The sequence below is a fragment of the Nicotiana sylvestris genome, chromosome 12, assembly GCF_000393655.2.
Source record: "Nicotiana sylvestris chromosome 12, ASM39365v2, whole genome shotgun sequence".
NCBI classification, from domain to species: domain Eukaryota; kingdom Viridiplantae; phylum Streptophyta; class Magnoliopsida; order Solanales; family Solanaceae; genus Nicotiana; species Nicotiana sylvestris.
Window position 1 is genome coordinate 24,641,249 of NC_091068.1, and position 19,182 is coordinate 24,660,430.

The window sequence follows — 19,182 nt, forward strand, 5'->3', positions numbered from 1 at the left end:
TTGTTTCTGATAATAAAAAAAATTCCTTTTTGTTTTGAATGAAGAGATGCGAAAGATATACCTGAATGATTTGCGGTGAGTAAGTCACCGCATAACACACTATGCGACCGCATAACTGTTATGCGGTGGATTCAAGTGAGTTGCTGGAGGGCCAAAGATGTAGTGCACTATGCGATCGCATAGTGGAAATGCGGTCTGCAAAGTGCACCACCTTGTCGCATTTTTATCACCAATTTTAGCCAAACCTACTGTCTGGGTTTGCGACCAAACTGCGGTCCGCATAGTGAAAATACGACCGCATATGTGTAGAAAACTTCCCAAGGTGATATTTCTTCCCTTTCCCAAGGGTTGCCTCCCATAAAGCGCTTGATTTAACATCGCGGCACGACGAAGTTGGCATTCCTTTGGATTCACTCATTGGTCGGGCACGGACCATCTTTGAGAGCCAACTGCTCCACCAAATGTTTTTTTCCATCTGTGCCCAAGTAGTGCTTGATTCGCTGGCCATTCACTTTGAACGTTCAGAGCCCATCCTCTGATTCTAGTTCCACAGCTCCAAAAGGAAAGACATTTACCACCTTGAACGAACCGGACCATTTTGATTTGAGCTTGCCCGGAAAAAATTTGAGCCTTGAGTTAAAGAGCAAAACCAAGTCACCCAACTTGAACTCCCTCTTAAAGATCTTTTTGTCGTGGACGAGCTTTATCCTTTCTTTATACACAGCTGCACTTTCATATGCATGGAAACACAATTCCTCCATTTCATTGAGTTGTGTTAACCTCAAATTTGCAGCTTCAGCCCAGTCCAAGTTCAACCTCTTCAGAGCCCACATGGCTTTGTGTTCCAGTTCTATGGGTAGATGACAAGCTTTTCTGAAAACTAACCGATAAGGAAAAGTGCCAATAGGAGTTTTGTACGCCGTACGGTATGCCCATAATGCATCATCTAGCTTCCTTGACCAATCGGTCCTATTTTCATTGACAGTTTTTGCTAGAATGCTCTTTATCTCCCGGTTGGAAACCTCAACTTGACCACTTGATTGGGGATGATAATGTGTGTCCACCTTATGCTTGACGCCATATTTCTCTAGTAGCCCCGTGAACGCCTTGTTACAGAAATGAGACCCACCATTACTAAGAATGGCTCTAGGAGTGCCAAACCGAGTGAATATGTTTTTCTTCAAGAATGCGGTCACACTTATTGCATTGTAGTTTGGTAAGGCAATCACTTCAACCCTTTGGACACATAGTCAACATCCACCAAGATATATTTCATCCCACAATACCTTACAAATGGACCCATAAAATCAATTCCCCACACGTCGAAGATTTCTATCTCCATCACAAAGTGCATTGGCATTTCATGCCTCTTGGAGATTGATCCTTGCCTTTGGCATTGGTCACAAGCCTTGACCATTTGATTGGCATCATGATAGATCGACGGCCAATAATAACCACATTCAAGTACCTTAGCCACCGTTCGATTTTCCCCATGGTGACCCCCAACCGGTGAGTCATGGCATGCCTTCAGAATTGGCATAATCTCTTCTTCTGGAACACACCTTCTGATGATGTTGTTAGTACAAACACGTAACAAGAATGGTTCTTCCCAATAGTATTGCCGACAGTCTCTCAAAAACTTCTTCTTTTGATAGGATTCCAATCCCTCCGGAATAAGGTCACTAACCAAGTAGTCAGCAATATCGGCATACCAAGGAGCAAAAATGCTAGATAGTGCCAATATGTGTTCATCCTGGAATGCATCGTTGATTTCAAGATCTCCCTTTGGCCTCCCTACCTCTTCAAGCCTTGATAAATGACCCGCTACTTGATTTTGAGTTCTCTTATGATCCTTGGCCTCGAAGTCAAATTCTTGCAACAACAAGCCCATCGAATCAACCGAGGCTTTGCATCCTTCTTTGTAATGAGATAGCGAAGAGCAGCATGATCTGTGTACACTATCACCTTGGATCCCAACAAATAAGCCTGGAACTTCTCAAAGGCATAGACAATGGCAAGAAGTTCTTGCTTAGTCACTGTGTAATTCATTTTCACCCCATTGAGTGTCTTGCTTGCATAATAGACCGGGTGGAGAACCTTGTTGTGATGTTGGCCAAGCATTGGTCCAATAGCTACACCACTGGCATCACACATGAGCTCGAAAGGAAAAGACCAATCGGGTGTGACAATAATAGGTGTCGTTGTGAGCCTTTGCTTCAATTCCTCAAAGGCTTTGAGGCATTTCTCGTCAAACACAAATTTGACATCTTTCTCAAGGAGTTTGCACATAGGATTTGCAATCTTGGAAAAATCCTTGATGAAACGCCTATAGAACCCGGCATTCCCCAAGAAACTTCAAACGCCTTTAACGGAAGTAGGTGGAGGAAGCTTGGAAATAATCTCGATCTTTGCCCGGTCAATCTCTATGCCATGTTTTGAAATTTTATGCTCCAATACAATGCCTTCATCCACCATGAAATGACATTTCTCCCAGTTGAGCACAAGGTTGGTCTCTTCACATCTCTTAAGCACTTGTCTAAGATTGTTAAGACAATGCTCAAAAGAGTCACCTACCACCGAGAAATCATCCATGAAAACCTCTAGAAAATCTTCCACCATGTCAGAGAAAATGGACATCATACATCTTTGAAAGGTAGCCGGAGCATTGCACAAACCAAATGGCATCCGGCTAAAAGCAAAAGCTCCATAAGGGCAAGTGAATGTTGTCTTCTCTTGGTCCTCCAATGCTATGTTGATTTGGTCGTAGCTGGAATATCCATCAAGAAAGTAATAGAATGACCTTCCCACTAGCCGATCGAGCATTTGATCAATAAAAGGCATAGGGAAATGGTCTTTGCATGTGGCACTGTTGAGCTTCCGATAATCCATACACACCCTCCATCCTGTCATCGTTCTTGTTGGGATGAGCTCATTTTTATCATTTCAATCACGATAATGCCTCCCTTTTTCGGCACACATTGTACCGGGCTCACCCAAGAACTATCGGCAATAGGGTAGACTACCCCGGCATCCAACCACTTGATGATTTCTTTCTTTACCACCTCTTGCATGGACAGGTTCAACCGTCATTGATGTTCCACACTTGGTTTCGTCTCACTCTCCAATTAGATCTTATGTTCGCAAATTCCTGGGGGAATCCCTCGAATATCCGCAATTGTCAATCCAATAGCTTGTTGATGCTCCTTCAAGACTTCCAATAATTGTTCTACCTGCACATCATTCAACAAAGGAGAAACGATTACCAGTAAAGTACTATTTGAGCCAAGAAATTTATACCTCAAGTGTGGTGGAAGTGGTTTGAGCTCTAGTTACGGTGGCTAAATAATAAAAGATTTTGCGGGAGGAGTGGCTCCATTCTCAAAGTCGAGAGAGAGCTTTGCCGGAGCATAAGTGTAGGACCCAATCCCCTCCAATGCATTTACCGATTCCATATATCCTTCCATATCTTCACCATCAAAGTTCACCAAGATAGCTACCAATGCCTCACCAAGGCATTGTTCTTCCATCCTCATTTCAACTGCATCTTCCACTTCATCAACAACATCAATCACCGAGATGCTCTCATACTCATGTGGTAGTTTCATAACATTACATGCTTGGAACGTGACCTCTTCATCATTCACACGAAATTTGATCTTATTCCGTTCTGAATCCATTAGTGCTCTTCGTGTGGCTAGGAATGATGAAGAGGTCACGTTCCAAGCAAGCACATTTTGGGATGATCATTTTGGGAATGGTCTCTCCAAAATGATAGGGATCTCTTTGTCAACCGCACAATCAAGGATTACGAAATCGGCAGGTAAATGAAACTTTCCCACTTTAACAAGTACATCATCAACAATTCCCACCGGTCTCTTTATGGAACGATCGGCCATTTGCAATCTCATACTTGTAGTCCTTGACATACCTAACCCTGCTTGCTTGTAAATGGCAAGAGGCATCAAGTTGATGCTAGCCCCATTATCACAAAGGGCTCTTGCAAAATCACGTGCCCCAATAGTACAAGGAATGATAAAAGCTCCCGGATCTTCTTTCTTTTGAACGGTAGATGTTGCAATGATGGAACTAACCCGGTGAGTCACACTCACCACTTCATTTTTGGTGGTTCTCTTCTTGGTAATCAACTCTTTCAAATATTTAGCAAAACCCGACATCTCGTGAAATGCTTCCACAAATGAAATATTCACTAATAATTGCTTGAGAATGTCATAGAACTTTTCGAGTTTGCTATCATCAACCTTCCTAGCAAGTCTTTGAAGGAATGGAGGAGGAGGTCTAGGAATAGGTGGTAGAGTTTTTGGTGTCTCTTTTACCTTTTCCTTTACCTCTTCCCGATTTTCTTGTTGCAATTTCAACTCTTCCGGAACCTTTTCAACTTGAACAACACTTGGCTCTTCAACCTCAACTTCATGTTCGGACTCTTCAACTTCAACCACTTGTTCAATCCCTCCTTGTAGTACCTTCCCACTCCGAGTAGTAATCGCCATAACATGAGAAGTTGGACCACTCCCACTATCCTTGGGGTTCGCAATTGTGTCACTTGGAAGTGTCCCTTTTTGCTTCGGATTTTGTTCCCTAGAGAGGTCTCTCATTTGCATCTCCAATTTTTGAATGGATGCAGTATGAGAACCAACAAGCTCGGTCATATTCCTCATAGAAGTGTCGGACTTCTCTTGATTTTACAATACCCGTTCAAGCATGCCTTCCAACTTAGACTATCTTGAGGAACCTTGATTTGAATATTGACCCTTTGGAGGAACATAAGGGTTTGAACTCCGATTTGGGAAGTTGTTGTTGTTGTTGTTGTTCCAATTACCTTGATTTGAGCTGCCTTGGTCATTTCTCCACTGTTAGTTGCCTTGCCCTTGCGGGTGAGGCCTCCATTGATTTTGTTGTCCTTGACCTTGGTATTGTTGCCTTTGATATCCTCCTTGAGAGTTGTTGACATAGTTTTCCTCCTCAAAGTCTTCATTTAATATGGGTCGCACATCTTCCACCACATTTACTTTCTTCGTTTGGCTTTATGTGAACATCTTTGTCAACACATTGACATTTGTGGCAAGCCCTGCAATGACTTGATCCCTCTCTTGGTTTTCCTTGATCATGGTGGCCAAGGAAGGAGACCCATATGCAATTCCACCTGTGGTGTCCTCTGAGTGTCATGCTTGATTATGCTTCGCCATTTTGTCAAGTATTTGTGTGACCCTTGCGAATGATTTGTCCATGAAAGACCCGTCAGCTGCATTCTTGGCTATAGATTGGTTCATAGGATCCAAGCCCATGTAGAATTTTTCCAACAAGATAGAATCCGGAAAACCATGGTTGGGAGACCTCACCAAATATAACTTGAACCGATCCCATGCCTCATGTAGATGTTCTCCCGGTACTTGCTTGAAAAAGAAAATTTTATCCCGGAGCTCAGACTTCTTACTTTGCGGGAACCATTTAGCTAGGAATGCCTAGACAAGTTCTGGCCAAGAATAAATGGATTTTGGTGGCATACTTGAAACTTAGAGCATCATCCGAGATGTTGTTCTGCTTATGCATCGCACACACACCCAAGAAGTTTCTAAGATGTTGTGTCGGATCATCATCAGTGGAATTCCTGAAAAACCCCTCCGCTTTGAGCATAAGGATTAAACCATGTTCCACCTTGAAAGTTGCAGTGCCAACGGCCAGAGGTACAATAGCATTGGTATCCTCAATGTACTCCTCTATATCCTCAAAAGGATTTTCTTCCATTTCTGCATCCATTTCTTCTTCATATTTGGTCATGTATTCCTATCAACACCAAGCAAAACAAGCAAAGTGTGATGGAATAGACTAAGACGTAAAGTAAAGCACACACTATTTAGTAATTTCAAAACCGTATTCCCCGGCAATGGGCACCAAATGATACGCTCAAATTACATTTTAATTAAATAGTGTAAGGCGGTCGGTGTCAAATATAATAACCCAACAAGGTTGGGGTCGAATCCCACAGGGAATAAGTGTGAAAAGGTTACTCAAATAGTGTGTTACTTGACTAAAGTCGTAATTCTATTTGGTTAATGGTAACAAGAGTATGAATTGAGTTTGGTTTGAAGAAATAACTAATTGTGATATTGAGAATGTAAATAATTTGATTAAAGAACCAAGGTTGTGTCCCCTTCAATGAAGTGTAATGCTATCGGTGTTAATATGATATATTTCTAATGGAAAGTTCTTTTGATATGCAAATGATTTCTAAACGACTACCCAATATTTTTCAATAGTTGGGTAGTATTTACTCTTTATGATTTTTTTCAAATATAAAAGAGTTGCAATTAAGAACAATCAATATATGCCACATAAAACCCAATTATTCCCAAGCGATTCTATTAAACAAGGTTTAAAGCCTTGAGTCTTTGATAGTTACTTCTAAAGTAAGAATTTAATGGCACTTGTTAATGTTTGCAACCACCAACAATAAATGAAGAATGAGAAGTAAATAAATATCAAGCAACCATTATACATATATTCAATGTTAAACACCCATTAACATAACACCCATTTAGGGTCCACAACCTTAGTATTTAAAGCTAGCTACACATACTAAAATACAAAAAGAAGAGAATATTTAATACCATAAAGCTTACAAAGTGAAAGATTCTTGAACCAAAAGCTTCCAAAAGAGAGGAATATTAAAGTCTTGTATTGTAGCTCCAAAATCAGACAAGATGCCCCCATAAAACCGCAATAAATCTATTTATAGTGGGACAAAATTTGGACAAAAATACGCTTTTCGGTTAAATATGCGACCGCATATCTGTCGCATAATAGACATGCGGTTCGCATTCTTGACATAGCCATCGCATCTTCAAACCCTAGTTTCCAGGCCTTCATCGCATTGATATTTTGCGATCCGCATTGCAGATATGCGATCGCATTTCACGTCGCATTTTCTACCTTTAGCAACCTTTATGTCGAGTTTGCGGTCCATTATACGGCTCGTAAACAGGCTATGCGATCGCAGACTGGACGCATTTCTTGCACTGGACTTTGCCCAGAAATCTATTGTGGTTTGCGATTCCCTTGAGCATTCTGCGGCTCGCATGTTGGATTTGCGATCGCATATCCACATTTGCGATGCCTTTTTGCTCTTTTCTTGTCTTTTTGTGAGTTTTTGATTTTATTTTCATGCTCTTAAGTATTTAAACCTCATAGACTGCAAAAATATTAAAATTACATAAGTATAAAAGATAATTGCATCTAAAACAAGCTAAAATCTAAGCATTTTGTATCAAATGTGCCAAAATTCTCCGGCACATCAGTATTTTTAATGATGCCAAAAGGGGAAAGTATAATTGAAACAAGGATCTGATTAAGAGGGAAGCATAAAGTCAGGGGGAACTTGTGAAGTTTATGTTGCTTCATCGGGTTATTTCTGTTCTAAAAATATGTTATCAATGTCTAAGTTTATCATCATCAAAAAGGAGAAAATTGATGGGTTTTCAATGTCTTAGCTCTATTCTTTGATGATCTAACAAACTTACTATCAAGAACCAGATAGGAAACCTGACATACTTGGTATACATTGCTAATCAATGGACTCCAGCTAATGTGAACTACTGCAACTATTGAAGATAGAGAACCAACACAGGGACCTGATTCCTTGTGTTTCCCTGATAGTAGTATGAAAGTCAATTGTGTATAGCTGGAAAGTGACTGCCACAGAAATAGTGCACATAGTGCAGCACAGTTCTACAGCTTTGACCAACCAAGTGTTTACATCATTCAAGTGATATCATCAAAGGTGTATTAACAAGAGCATTACAATAAAACATCACTTGAACACTTGAGAATTCACTTCAAGCATTCAAGCCTTCTGAGATTCGTGCATTCAATTCTCAAGTGCATCAAGAACAAAGTTCAATGCTACTACGGACCAGTTCCTAAATATAGTATTTTATTGTCCTTAGTTGAGTTGTAACTTTGTAATTGTTCTTTATTGTAATTCCTAATTTGCTTAGCTAGAAGCGTTGCTTAGGAACCCCTTTGTAAAACAATAAACCTTCGTGTTTTTGTCGTGATTAGAGTTAGTGATGAGTTAAAGTCTTTATAATAGGTGTATTGCAAAATGGCTTGTAATAGGTGTATTACGAGTTAGTGAGGGATTAAGAGTTTAATTCCTAGATTGCATAGGTTGTAATCTAAAAATTGCTCATAGTGAAGTTGAAATCCTACCAGTGTAGGTCATGGTTTTTATTCCCTTGAGCAGGGATTTTTCCATATAAAAATCCCTGTCTTATTTACTTACTGTTTCATTAACGTTCTCCGTGGAAACTCATAGAGGACCTTGTACTCAATAGTTTGGTGGACTCACATAAACTATCAATGCTCCTGAAGATCTAAGCTCTTTCACGCCATATACTTTAATACACTATCGAAAGTCTCTTGTTTCCCCCATTGTTACTTTACTTCCTATTATTTCCTCCCTGTTGAGGACACAATTGAAATCTCTCCTAACAGTCCAAGGTCCAATTATCTGAGAAGCTATCTATTTTAATTCTTTCCACAGATTTCTTCTTGTTGCTTGGTCATTAAAGTTATATACTAAGGTAGCACTAAAGGTGAATCCTGCCCCTTGATGTTTGATCTCACCACCTCCCTTATGTTTACCTCATATATTTGAGGTTTCCACAAAAGCCATATCCTCTCTCCTGGGTGCTTACCTAAATTTGTAGTAAACAACCATCCTTGACAAAGATTAAGAGATGCTTTCTGGGCCTTAGCTCTCTTAATCTTTGTTTCCAGAAGTCCAAACAAACCAACCCTTAGATTATGAATAAACAGATTTATTTCTCTATTTATCTTGCTTGTTTAGACCTCTGGTGTTCCAAAATCCGATCATATCCATTAGGTTTGGGGTTCCCCCATCCTTTCCATGTCCTGGTCCTCCCTCAACTTCACCTCCTCCAGGGTTAGAGGGTGCAACTATGCCATCTGCTTTGCTTTTCTGAACTGCTAAGGCACCAAAGAGTTCCTTGTATTGATTTGTGGCTCTCTAATGACAACTCCTCTTCTTGCATTGCCTCTTCTGTGATAGAAATTCTCTTTGCTAGGCATTACCATCAATTGTTTTCCTTCCCTTTGCTTGCTTATCTCTTCATCAATTTCCTTTTTATTCATCACGGTGCTACTTTCTTTTTGATCTCCTGTGCTTGGCTTTTCTATCCCAATTTTCATTCCTTCTTGTCTTGTTGGTGCCTTTTTGCTTGTCTCTTCTCTGATGTACTTCCTGCATTCTTTTAGTTCGTGCCCAAAGTTTTTATATTTGGCACATAAGGTTGGCTTCCACTCAAATTCAACCTCTTGTTCCACAATTTTGTCATGCTCAATTGTAGCTGGGAATACCTTGTTGAGGGGTACTTCCACCAATACTCTAGCAAATGTCATGAGTTCCTTCATTGTGGTGGCTTTGTCAGTTTTCAGGGAATTGCCAACCAGCCCTACAATTTTTGCTAAGGATTGTTTTCCCCAGTACTTCACATTCAATCCCATGAGTCTGATCCACACTGGTATACTATCCATAATATCTTTCTTCAATTCTATTTCTAGTTGTCATGGTTTGACTATAACAGGCTTTCTGTTAAACATATGGACTCCATCCTCTGCTACTTTAGTGCGACTTTTAATTGTGTGAAATCTAACCAGAAATACTCCTCTATGTACTTGTGCAACCTTATCAATTCCCAATCCTCCCCAAATTCTTGTAAAACATCCTTCAATGATTGTTTGAGGTGGATTTGATCCCAATACATAGCATACAACCCCTGTTTTCAAGTATTTCACTTCCTCATAGATATCATCCAAAGTTATTATCACATTGTTGTTTATAGGAATTTCTCGTGTCAAGTCCTCTCCTTCATTCATAGGAATATTGCCTATAATTTTACTCTATGATAGTCTAGCTTCTAGGGTTTGAGTCTTACCCTTTACAGTGAGTGCATCATCTTCCTCCTCTGCAATATCAGCCCATGAGAGTCTACTTGCATCACTTCGCCCCTCCACAATTTCATCCAGTTTCCTCACTGGTGTCATTATTGGCATTGGAGTTGCCGATACTTGAGCAATGTCTAGTGGTACAATTCCATGAATTGCATTCAAATTCCTTACTTTCTTCGAATCTTCTGTCCGTGAAACACCTTTTCCTCCTTGATTTTGGCTTGGATTTTCCCCTTGTGTGCTTTGCCCTCTCGCTCCTGTCTTCGATTTCCTGCCAGTGTTCAGCGTCTGATGAGAGGAAATTTCATTCTAATAAAATCCTTAACTTGAGCATCACTTGGCCAGCCTTCTACAAATTGTAATAGTTGTGCAAGGGAAGCAAGTCCAGTCCAATTATCTCACCAATACATGGTACTACCATTATTGATTTTCCATAACATATGATGTTAACATTATTTTCTACTTTAAAGTAACTCTTTCTAGCTTTGAGATTGTCAAGAGTTCCAATATCCTATATATGTAACGAGGAAATTTTGATATTTGAAACCTATGATTTTCTTCATTTTCTTCTTGATATTCCGATTAAAATGAGTGGCTATTATGAAACAGTTCTGCCAGGAATGATCCTTTGCCCTCAGGGTCGAAGCCACATTGTCCCAAGGATGGTCAATTGATCACCACCCTTCGTCGAAATATTACACTGTATATAGGTAAAATATTAGGTTTTAGAGGTATATAACATATATTGAACACCCTTTGTCGAGAATGTTTGTAACTTTTTTCAAGTTTGAAAACCCTTAGAAAAGTCTGTGGCTTCAGCCACTTTTTTGCCTGAGATTGTTTCATATTTCCTCAACTGTCTCATAATCAGCTTAATATTAAAAAAGGTTGATCTATGATGTTTTATACTTCAATACTACACAAGAAGAGGGGTGATTTTTGTGGTACCCAATTTTTGCTTAACTTGATTATAGAAGGTCCTGGTTCTTCTATGTGTTCCAACTACTACTGTTGCGGAATAATAAATACAAAAACTAAAGAACACAGAGATTTTACATGGAAAACACCTAGCTCAAAAGGTGAAAAAACCTACCTTCCATTAGTACTTTCCCAAACTCTCCACTAAAATCACTAAGCCAAAAACTGCATTTACAAAAACTCTTTTGTAAATCTAGGATTAACTCTAATCCCGTTGTGGCACACAACCTCAACTGGTGCGACAACTTCAAGTTAACTCTAACTTGAAAACTCTAACTACCTAATACAATTGCTTCTATAAAAGCTGAAAGGTACAATGTAAAATCACCTACTACAATTGAACTAGAATAAAAGATAGACACTTGGAACTGGTTCTTCTATCTGGTTCAGGTAGCTGCAGGATTGCACGCTTGAATCACACATAAATTTCTTGCAAAATTGCCTTGCTATTTTGCTCTCAATTCACGTTTAACTTCTGCTTATATGCATTACCTGTAAAAGAGAACAACACTGATATTTAAGGGGTTAGCAATTAGAGATTTACTTGTATACAGATGCTACTCTTCCATGGTAGAAGAATTCTAGTTGATCTCATACTCTAACTCTATCTTTTTCCTAAACCGTGTTCTCTTTGTGTAAGGAGTCTTTCTCCTTATCCAATATGCAACCTTTTTTATCATGATTAGGAGATATTACTTCTGATAAGTTAGGTTTATCTCCTTCACGTGCATCTCACATGTTTGGGTTGATCACAACTGTGCTTTACAAGATGGACTTGGTCTATGTCTGAGTTCCTCTGTCAGTCTTCAAAATTTCACCTTTACTTGGGCCAATAAATTCCCCCTTTTTGATGATGACAAACTCTGTGTTTTTCACTCACTTAGGCCCTATCAAAACTCAGCTTATTCATTAACTCAAAGTTTAGAAAAATTCACTTATCATCAAGGATCAGGTTAATTAGGTTATAAACATCACTTATTCAGAACATGTAAAGCAAATATCTCTTCCCCTTTTTGGCATCATCGAAAAGTTGCATAAACAAAGTGTGAGTCCCAGAATTTAATAATTACTCATGGCCACTCGACAACTACAAGTGCAATCATGGATCAATCATCAGTAATCAAGAAAATATATTTAAACTATCAAGGAAATATTAACAGTCAAAAAGAGCAAAAAATAGTAGATATCATTGATAGAAGATATGTTGCTACCACAATCCACAACCAGAAAGCAAAAATATTCAAAACATGAGCAAAAAGAAATATAAATCCCTAATCTGGGTCACTGGTGGTACTAGACAGGTTCAGGAGATAAAGGCTAGAATTACTAAGGCTTGGGGGAGCTAGAGGGTTGGTTTTGGGTTTGGAGAAGATTCAGCATATTGTAAAGAATCCCATCATTCTTCTCATTTTCCTTGGTAAGCTCAGTTCTGAGAGCATCCCTCTCAGATTCAACCTCTACTAAGCGAGCCTTCAGCCTAGCTATCTCAGCATCCTTGGTCTCACTTTCCTGAACTAGAGCCCTGACTTTATTATTGATAGGTGTCCTCTTGGATGAACCAGGTTCATTTGGAATGGCATTGACTAGATAGTCACAAGCAATTAAAGTATTAATGCCAAAATGGTCCTTGCTTGTGGACATTTCCCACTTCTTTAGAGGCACCTTGCACCGATCCAGAACAGTAGTCAGAATAAATCCATAGGGGGTGGCATGGGCCTTGGTGCCATTGATAACCCTGTCCAGTAGCTTGATGATGAATGTAGGATAGTTGATTTGCCTTCCACTTTCAAGGAACTCCATGTCACACCTCCTTTTTCCGCGCCCGGGGGGGCGCAGGGGAGTTTTTTCCAATTGAAGGACAATCGAAACGGGATTGGTTTATTTATTTCAGAGTCACCACTTGGGAGATTTAGGGTGTCCCAAGTCACCAATTTTAATCCCGAATCGAGGAAAAGAATGACTCTATATTATGGTCTGCGTACCAGAAATCCGGATAAGGAATTCTGTTAACCCGGGAGAAGGTGTTAGGCATTCCCGAGTTCCGTGGTTCTAGCACGGTCGCTCAACTGTTATATTCGGCTTGATTATCTGATTTTATACAAGTTAAAACCTATGTGCGAGTTTTAAACTCTTGACCGCTTTTATTATTATTTTTTACGAGAATTGCAACGTCGTGAAAATATATCTCAAACCACGTTACATCAATGCACCCGTGGTTATTGACATATCTCGACTCGGTTGAGATTTGGATTTGGGTCACATAAATGTGCACCCGAATTAAGAAAAATACGTTATTAAGACGCACCTAAAGCAACTAACGTATTGTTATTTTGGAGAAGGCCGCAAAATTTGCTAAACGGCATGTCCCGAATTCTAAGTATTTTTAATATATATACATTTAGAGGGCCCCGCAGCTTCTACATTTTTGTTTGTCGAGGCTCGTCTCATTCATTATTTTTAAAAGAATTTGCAACGTCATGGAAATGCATCTCGGGCCACGCCATAATCAATATACCCGTGATTAGAGACACATTTCGATTCCGTTGAGATTTAGATTTGGGTCACATAAATGTGCACCTGAGTTTAGGAAAATTAAATTATTAAAGGCGCGCCTAAATCAACTAGCACATTATTATTTTTGGGTAGGCCGTGAAATTTACTAATCGGCCCGTCCCGGAATCTAAGTATTTAATACATATATTTTGCGAGGGCTCCGCAATCTGTATATTTTTATTTTTGGCGAAGCTAGTCTCGTTTTTTATTTATTTTTTTTTCTTTTTTTTTTAGAAAAAGGACAAGGCTAAAATGACTACATTTCTTTGCTACTTCGCGAGGTCATGGATCGTAGATTAAACTTATTTGATGAAACGAGTATTTTTTCCGCGGGATTAAATTACTACTATGATTTTAACATTACTACTACATGTACAAACAACTATTAAAACAAACATTGAGATAACAATAATCTGAGCATGAAGAAACAAAATGCCGAATAACTACTTAACATGACGAAACAAAGGAAATACATTCACGACCAAATTTCAATATCATACGGAGTTAATTAACAAGAAATAGCAACTTACAAACATCATATGAATATGTCTCGCTCATTTGCATACTATTCGCATGAACTAGGATTGTATTTCAACAAACACATGTACATGTTACTAAACAACAAATATGAAGGACACGGACAGAGATGACCTACTTGATATTATCGTCCGATGCGTTGGACCTGCGACGAAACCTCGGACAACAAACTCGACGTACAGGACCTCGACGAACCAAAGACGACCTCAACGGACCTCACCCCGGACAGAACTTCTGGGCTACCTTTTCGTACGTTTTCAGTTAGGCTTCAGCTGGTGTGTGCGTGTGTTTTTCGGTCAGCCATGGCAAGGGGGGAAGGGTCGTTCATGGCTGGACGTTGCAGGCAGTCGTTTGGACGTAGGGGTGCGACTAGATGGTCACCTTGGGCAGTGACGACGGGAGGGGCTGCTCATGGTAGCTTTTGGACTGGTGGGGATGATAGTTTGATATGAGGTTGTTTGGGCAGTGTGGTGCAGCAGCAATGGTGGACAGCAGGTGGTCGCCGGTGAGTGACGTCGGAAAAGCTGGAAGGGTCGACGGGAGGGTCTGTTTAGTGTAGGGTTTTGGTTGTGACAGTAGGGGTGGTGGTCGACGATGGAGGAGATGGTAACGACGATGGTGGTCGTTCGGAGGAGCTGGGCGTTGTTCGGGTGATGGAGGGGGCTGTTTGGACAGGAGGAGGAGGGTGGTTGCCGGTGGGTTTTGACGCGGGGGAAGTGATGGTGGGTCGTTGATGATGGTGGAGCTGGGAGGAGGAGGGTGGTTCGTTTGTGACAGTAGGTCGATGGGCCTGTTTGGTTTTTGTTTGGTGTTTGGACGTGGTCGACGATGGAGTAGGGGTTTCGATCGGGAAGGTGACGTTTGGTGGTGGTCGTGAGGCGGAGAGGGAGCTGGGGAAGGTGACGGGGTGGTGTTTTTCGCTAGTTTTTTCTCCTCCGTAGGGTTTTCTTGCTTCTTCTTTCAAAGAGAAAGAAGAAAATGCACAGTAACCTTTTTTTCCAAAAATTCCAAAAAATCAGTCCCCCCTTTTCCAAGTGTTTTGTCCGTGTTTTGTAATGTTTTGCCAAGAAAAATGAGCCCCACGCGTGGTGGGGTTCAAGGTTTATGTCCCCCACGCGTGGTGGGGTTCCCCGTGTACGGTGGACTCGGTTTATTATGGGCTAGGTCCGAAATTAGGCCTAAAACCGGGTAGTTTGAACCCGAATATTATTCTTTTGCCCGGACCCGAGAAATAGGAAACACGTTGCTTAACTAGTCCTATGCAAGCAAAATAACTACCAAAAATAAGACTAGTATTCAAACAAAACTATATCTTTTTTAAATATTTTTTCAAGATTTAAAATAGCTACAAAATATTAATAAAACTATTTTTGTAATTTTCGTTTTTTTAAATATTAAGATAAAATATGAAGCAATATTTTTTTGTATTTTTCAAAGTTAAAATGACTACAAAATATTAATAAAACTATTTTTTTGTAATTTTCATTTTTTAATAAAGACAAAATATAAAGTAATATTTTTTGTATTTTTCCAAAATTAAAACGACTACAAAACATTAATAGAATTATATTTTTTGTAATTTTCGAATTTATATAAAGTACCAAAATAAAGTACAATTTTTGTATTTTTCAAGTTTATGAGAAATACATAAACTAAAATTTATATATATATTTTTTAAATTTTTTCTTTTGCGAGAAAAAAGAAAAAAAACAGTCAAAATAGCTATATTAGTCCTAAATTAAATATTTAAGCTTAAGAACGTAAAATTCCCGGGGAGGGTCAAAAATCACGTGCTTACACTCCATCAGAACTAAGTCCGTATAGTTAGCAATGTGCCTTCTTTCCTGCTTGGGCAGTAGGCACTTGTTGACAAACTCAAAGAGGACTTTGTGCGGTGGCTTCATTTCACTCTTGTGCACAAACGTGGCCTCATTCACTTCTTCAACATCACAGAATCTCCTAGTGATTTCAAGGTCAGGAGGAAGGGAATCCATACTTGGCCATCTTTTCCTAGTGTAGTCATCATATCCCTCAACAGGGATGTCAAGAATCTCTCCCAGCTTCTCTGCATCAAAGGTCACTTGAACTCCTTTTACTTGGCTGGTGACTCTACCATCTTTGACCTCTACATTGGCCATGAATTCAATGATTTCATTACTAGCTAGCCTTCCATCCATCTGAAGGATCATGTCCTTCCAGCGCTGAACAGCTAGGGCATCAACCAAACGAACCATTCCTGGTTCTACCAAGTCTTTCAGCAATCTTCCATTCAAAAAATTTATTTTGCCAAACTTGGTCAGCTTGTCTTGTTTACCATCAGACTCACTCTCTTCTTCATCACTTCATTCCTCATCTTCAGTAATTCTAACTTGTTTGTTTTTCACTGTAGATCTTGTCCTCTTGGCCAATGAAGTTTCAGCAGCCTTAGACACAAATGAAGACTTCTTGGAAGAAGTATTTGTCTTTTTGGGCTTGGGGGTCTGAACCTCCATTGTTGTATGTTCCTCCTGATGGACATGTTCCATCTCCTCAACATAAATAGCTTCAGAGGACTCTGCAACCTTACCTTTTCCTTAATCCATCCTCTTCTTCTTGCTTTCAGCCAAAGCGTTTTGTAATTCACTCTCACTCTGTTTCACCCTACTTCTTGTGGGTCTTCCCTTTGGCAAGGGAATTTCAGTAGTTGTTAGGGAGGAAGCCTTTCTCTTGTTGAAAGGTTTTGCAGTGCTGGGGGCTTTTGGTGTTGGAGTTCTCCTTTTCTTTGGATCATAACTGGCACATACTTTCTTCAGTAGGTCTGCAAGGGTCTCCTCAATAGATGAACCAGGTTCATCTGCCTGTGAACTTAGATTAACCAACCCTTCAGCAGCCTCTCCTGAACCACTTCTCCCTGACTTCTTGCCACTTTCTTCCACAATTGTATGTTCAACCCCACAAATAGCTGGTACCATCAATTCAGAAGTGGGTGAAGAGCCAGCCACTCCTTTCCCTTTTCCCCTCACATCACTACATACACCCTCTCTCTATTTTTCTTTTTCATTTTTATTTTTACCTCGTCTCCTTCCCAATTCAGGCAATTCCACATTCCTGACAGACCCAACCAAAACAAACCTATTTTCTAAATTTTCAGCCAAACTAGAACGTACCTCAGAAGGGGAGTTTTAAGCCTTCTCATAGTCAGAATACCCAGTTCCTTCCCCCTCACTCGCAGATTTGAACAACTCGTTTGAGTTCTCAAAATCTTGGGTTTGGCTTGACTTCAATTTCTCGTTCAATTTCTTTGAAAGAGCACTAGTTGCCTCCGTCTTCCGAGCAAGCATTTTTACTCGCCTTCTCCTAGGTTGAGGGGTTGTGCTGGGTGGAGGTGGTGTGGAGGAACCAAAAGGGGAGGGTGGTGGAGGAGTGCCTAGATTATCTTGAGGGTTCGACATTGTAACTGATTTCTTGAGGGAGTTTGTGAGTTATACTTTTGGAAGAGAAAACAATTGTGAGTGAAATAGATTTTTGACGGTTTGTAATAGTGAGGTTGGCAGAGGGTAATGATGGGTATTTAAAGAAAGATACCTATTTAATAACTAACTGTAGCTTTTAGCAGTTGATTAGAGGTCTAATCAACCTGAAATTTTAGGTTGAATGAATGGTTAAGCTTCCCTAGATTTTAGGCATTTTATGTGGTGAGAACTCTAGTGGAGATGGAACTGGTTCAAAAAATAAACGGATAGGATTTTCTGATATTTTGGAACATAGGTAGGACTTTGCTCATGATTTAAATATTTATATTTCTAATTGTGCAGAGTATAGAAAATATACATCGTTTTTTAGATGACCAATACTGATGGACCAGGTTCTTCATTTGGAATTCTCTTGATCATGCCTCAATTTACTATAATATAGAAAATTTTGTTAGAGATCAGTGAGTCATATCAACATATGTCACAGGAGTATACTATTTACAGTATGAAACTGAGTGAAAATTAATCTAGATATTTACACAAGTTCCAGATTTCCTAGCCAAAAAATCATTTTTTTCATTTTTTTAATTTTTTTTTTTCATTGTGCATTCTGAGCTGGTCCCATTAGGTGATCTTAATCATCCCTAATTCTAACTGTTCCTTTCAAAGCTTTCTCATAGTTGTCAGCAATTTGCTTATCAGTAGCACAAAATTTTATAGTAATCAATCCTTTCTCATAGTTGTCCCTTAAGAAGTGATGCCTAATATCTATGTGCTTAGTCCTCTTATGATGAACTGGGTTCTTGGTCATACTAATAGCATTAGTGTTATCACAAAAGATAGGGATGCAACCAACTTCAATGTCAAAATCCATCAGCTGCTACTTGATCCACAGCAGTTGAGCACAACAAGAGGTAGCAACAACATACTCAGCCTCAGCAGTGGATAAGGCCACTGAATTCTGCTTTTTAGTGGCCCATGATACCAAACATGACCCAAGGAAGTATGCCATACATGAGGTGCTCTTCCTATCCACCAGGAAACCTGCATATTCAGCATTAGCATATCCAACTATATTAGAGTTACTACCTTTAGGGTACCAAAGGCAAAGATCAGTAGTGTTTTTCAAATATCTCAGTATCCTCTTGACAGCAGGCAAGTGGGTATCCTCAGGATTTTCCTGAAAACGAGCACAAAGCCCTACACTAAAAACTATGTCAGGTCTGCTAGCAATAAGATACAAAAGTGAACCAATCTTACCCCTATATAACTTCTGATCAACAGATGAACCAGGTTCATCTATGTCTAATTTAGTAGTTGTTGCAATGGGTATGTCTATTTCTTTTGATTCATCCATTTTAAACTTCTTAATCAACTCTTTTGCATATTTCTGTTGATGGATCATGGTTCCATTTGGGTTTTGTTTGATCTGTAAGCCTAAGAAAAAGTTAAGCTCACCCATCATACTCATTTCAAACTCACTCCCCATTAATTTGGCAAATTCCTTACTCAGTTTGTCAGTGGTTGCCCCAAAAATTATGTCATCAACATATATTTGTACTACAATAAGGTCCTTACCTTTTTCCCTCAGGAATAGAGTACTGTCAATTTTACCTCTCTTATAGCCATATTCCAGCAGGAATTTGGACAGTTTTTCATACCATGCTCTAGGTTC

General features: G+C 39.6%; 2 protein-coding genes across 2 annotated transcripts; both read right to left on the minus strand.

The window, feature by feature from the left end:
- Positions 1-3,743: 3,743 nt before the first annotated feature.
- On the minus strand, positions 3,744-4,667 carry LOC138882800 (uncharacterized). The gene has a single exon (XM_070163433.1). The coding sequence runs from the start codon at positions 4,665-4,667 to the stop codon at positions 3,744-3,746; it is 924 nt and encodes a 307-aa protein (XP_070019534.1).
- Positions 4,668-18,387: 13,720 nt separating this feature from the next.
- On the minus strand, positions 18,388-18,864 carry LOC138882801 (secreted RxLR effector protein 161-like). Its single transcript, XM_070163434.1, has one exon. It carries the CDS (start codon positions 18,862-18,864, stop codon positions 18,388-18,390), a length of 477 nt encoding a protein of 158 aa, XP_070019535.1.
- Between the last annotated feature and the right edge of the window lie 318 nt (positions 18,865-19,182).

Excerpts from the sequence above, each read along its gene's own strand:
- LOC138882801 (XM_070163434.1), bottom strand. The coding sequence starts at position 18,864 with ATGGATGAATCAAAAGAAATAGACATACCCATTGCAACAACTACTAAA.
- LOC138882800 (XM_070163433.1), bottom strand. The coding sequence starts at position 4,667 with ATGACCGAGCTTGTTGGTTCTCATACTGCATCCATTCAAAAATTGGAG.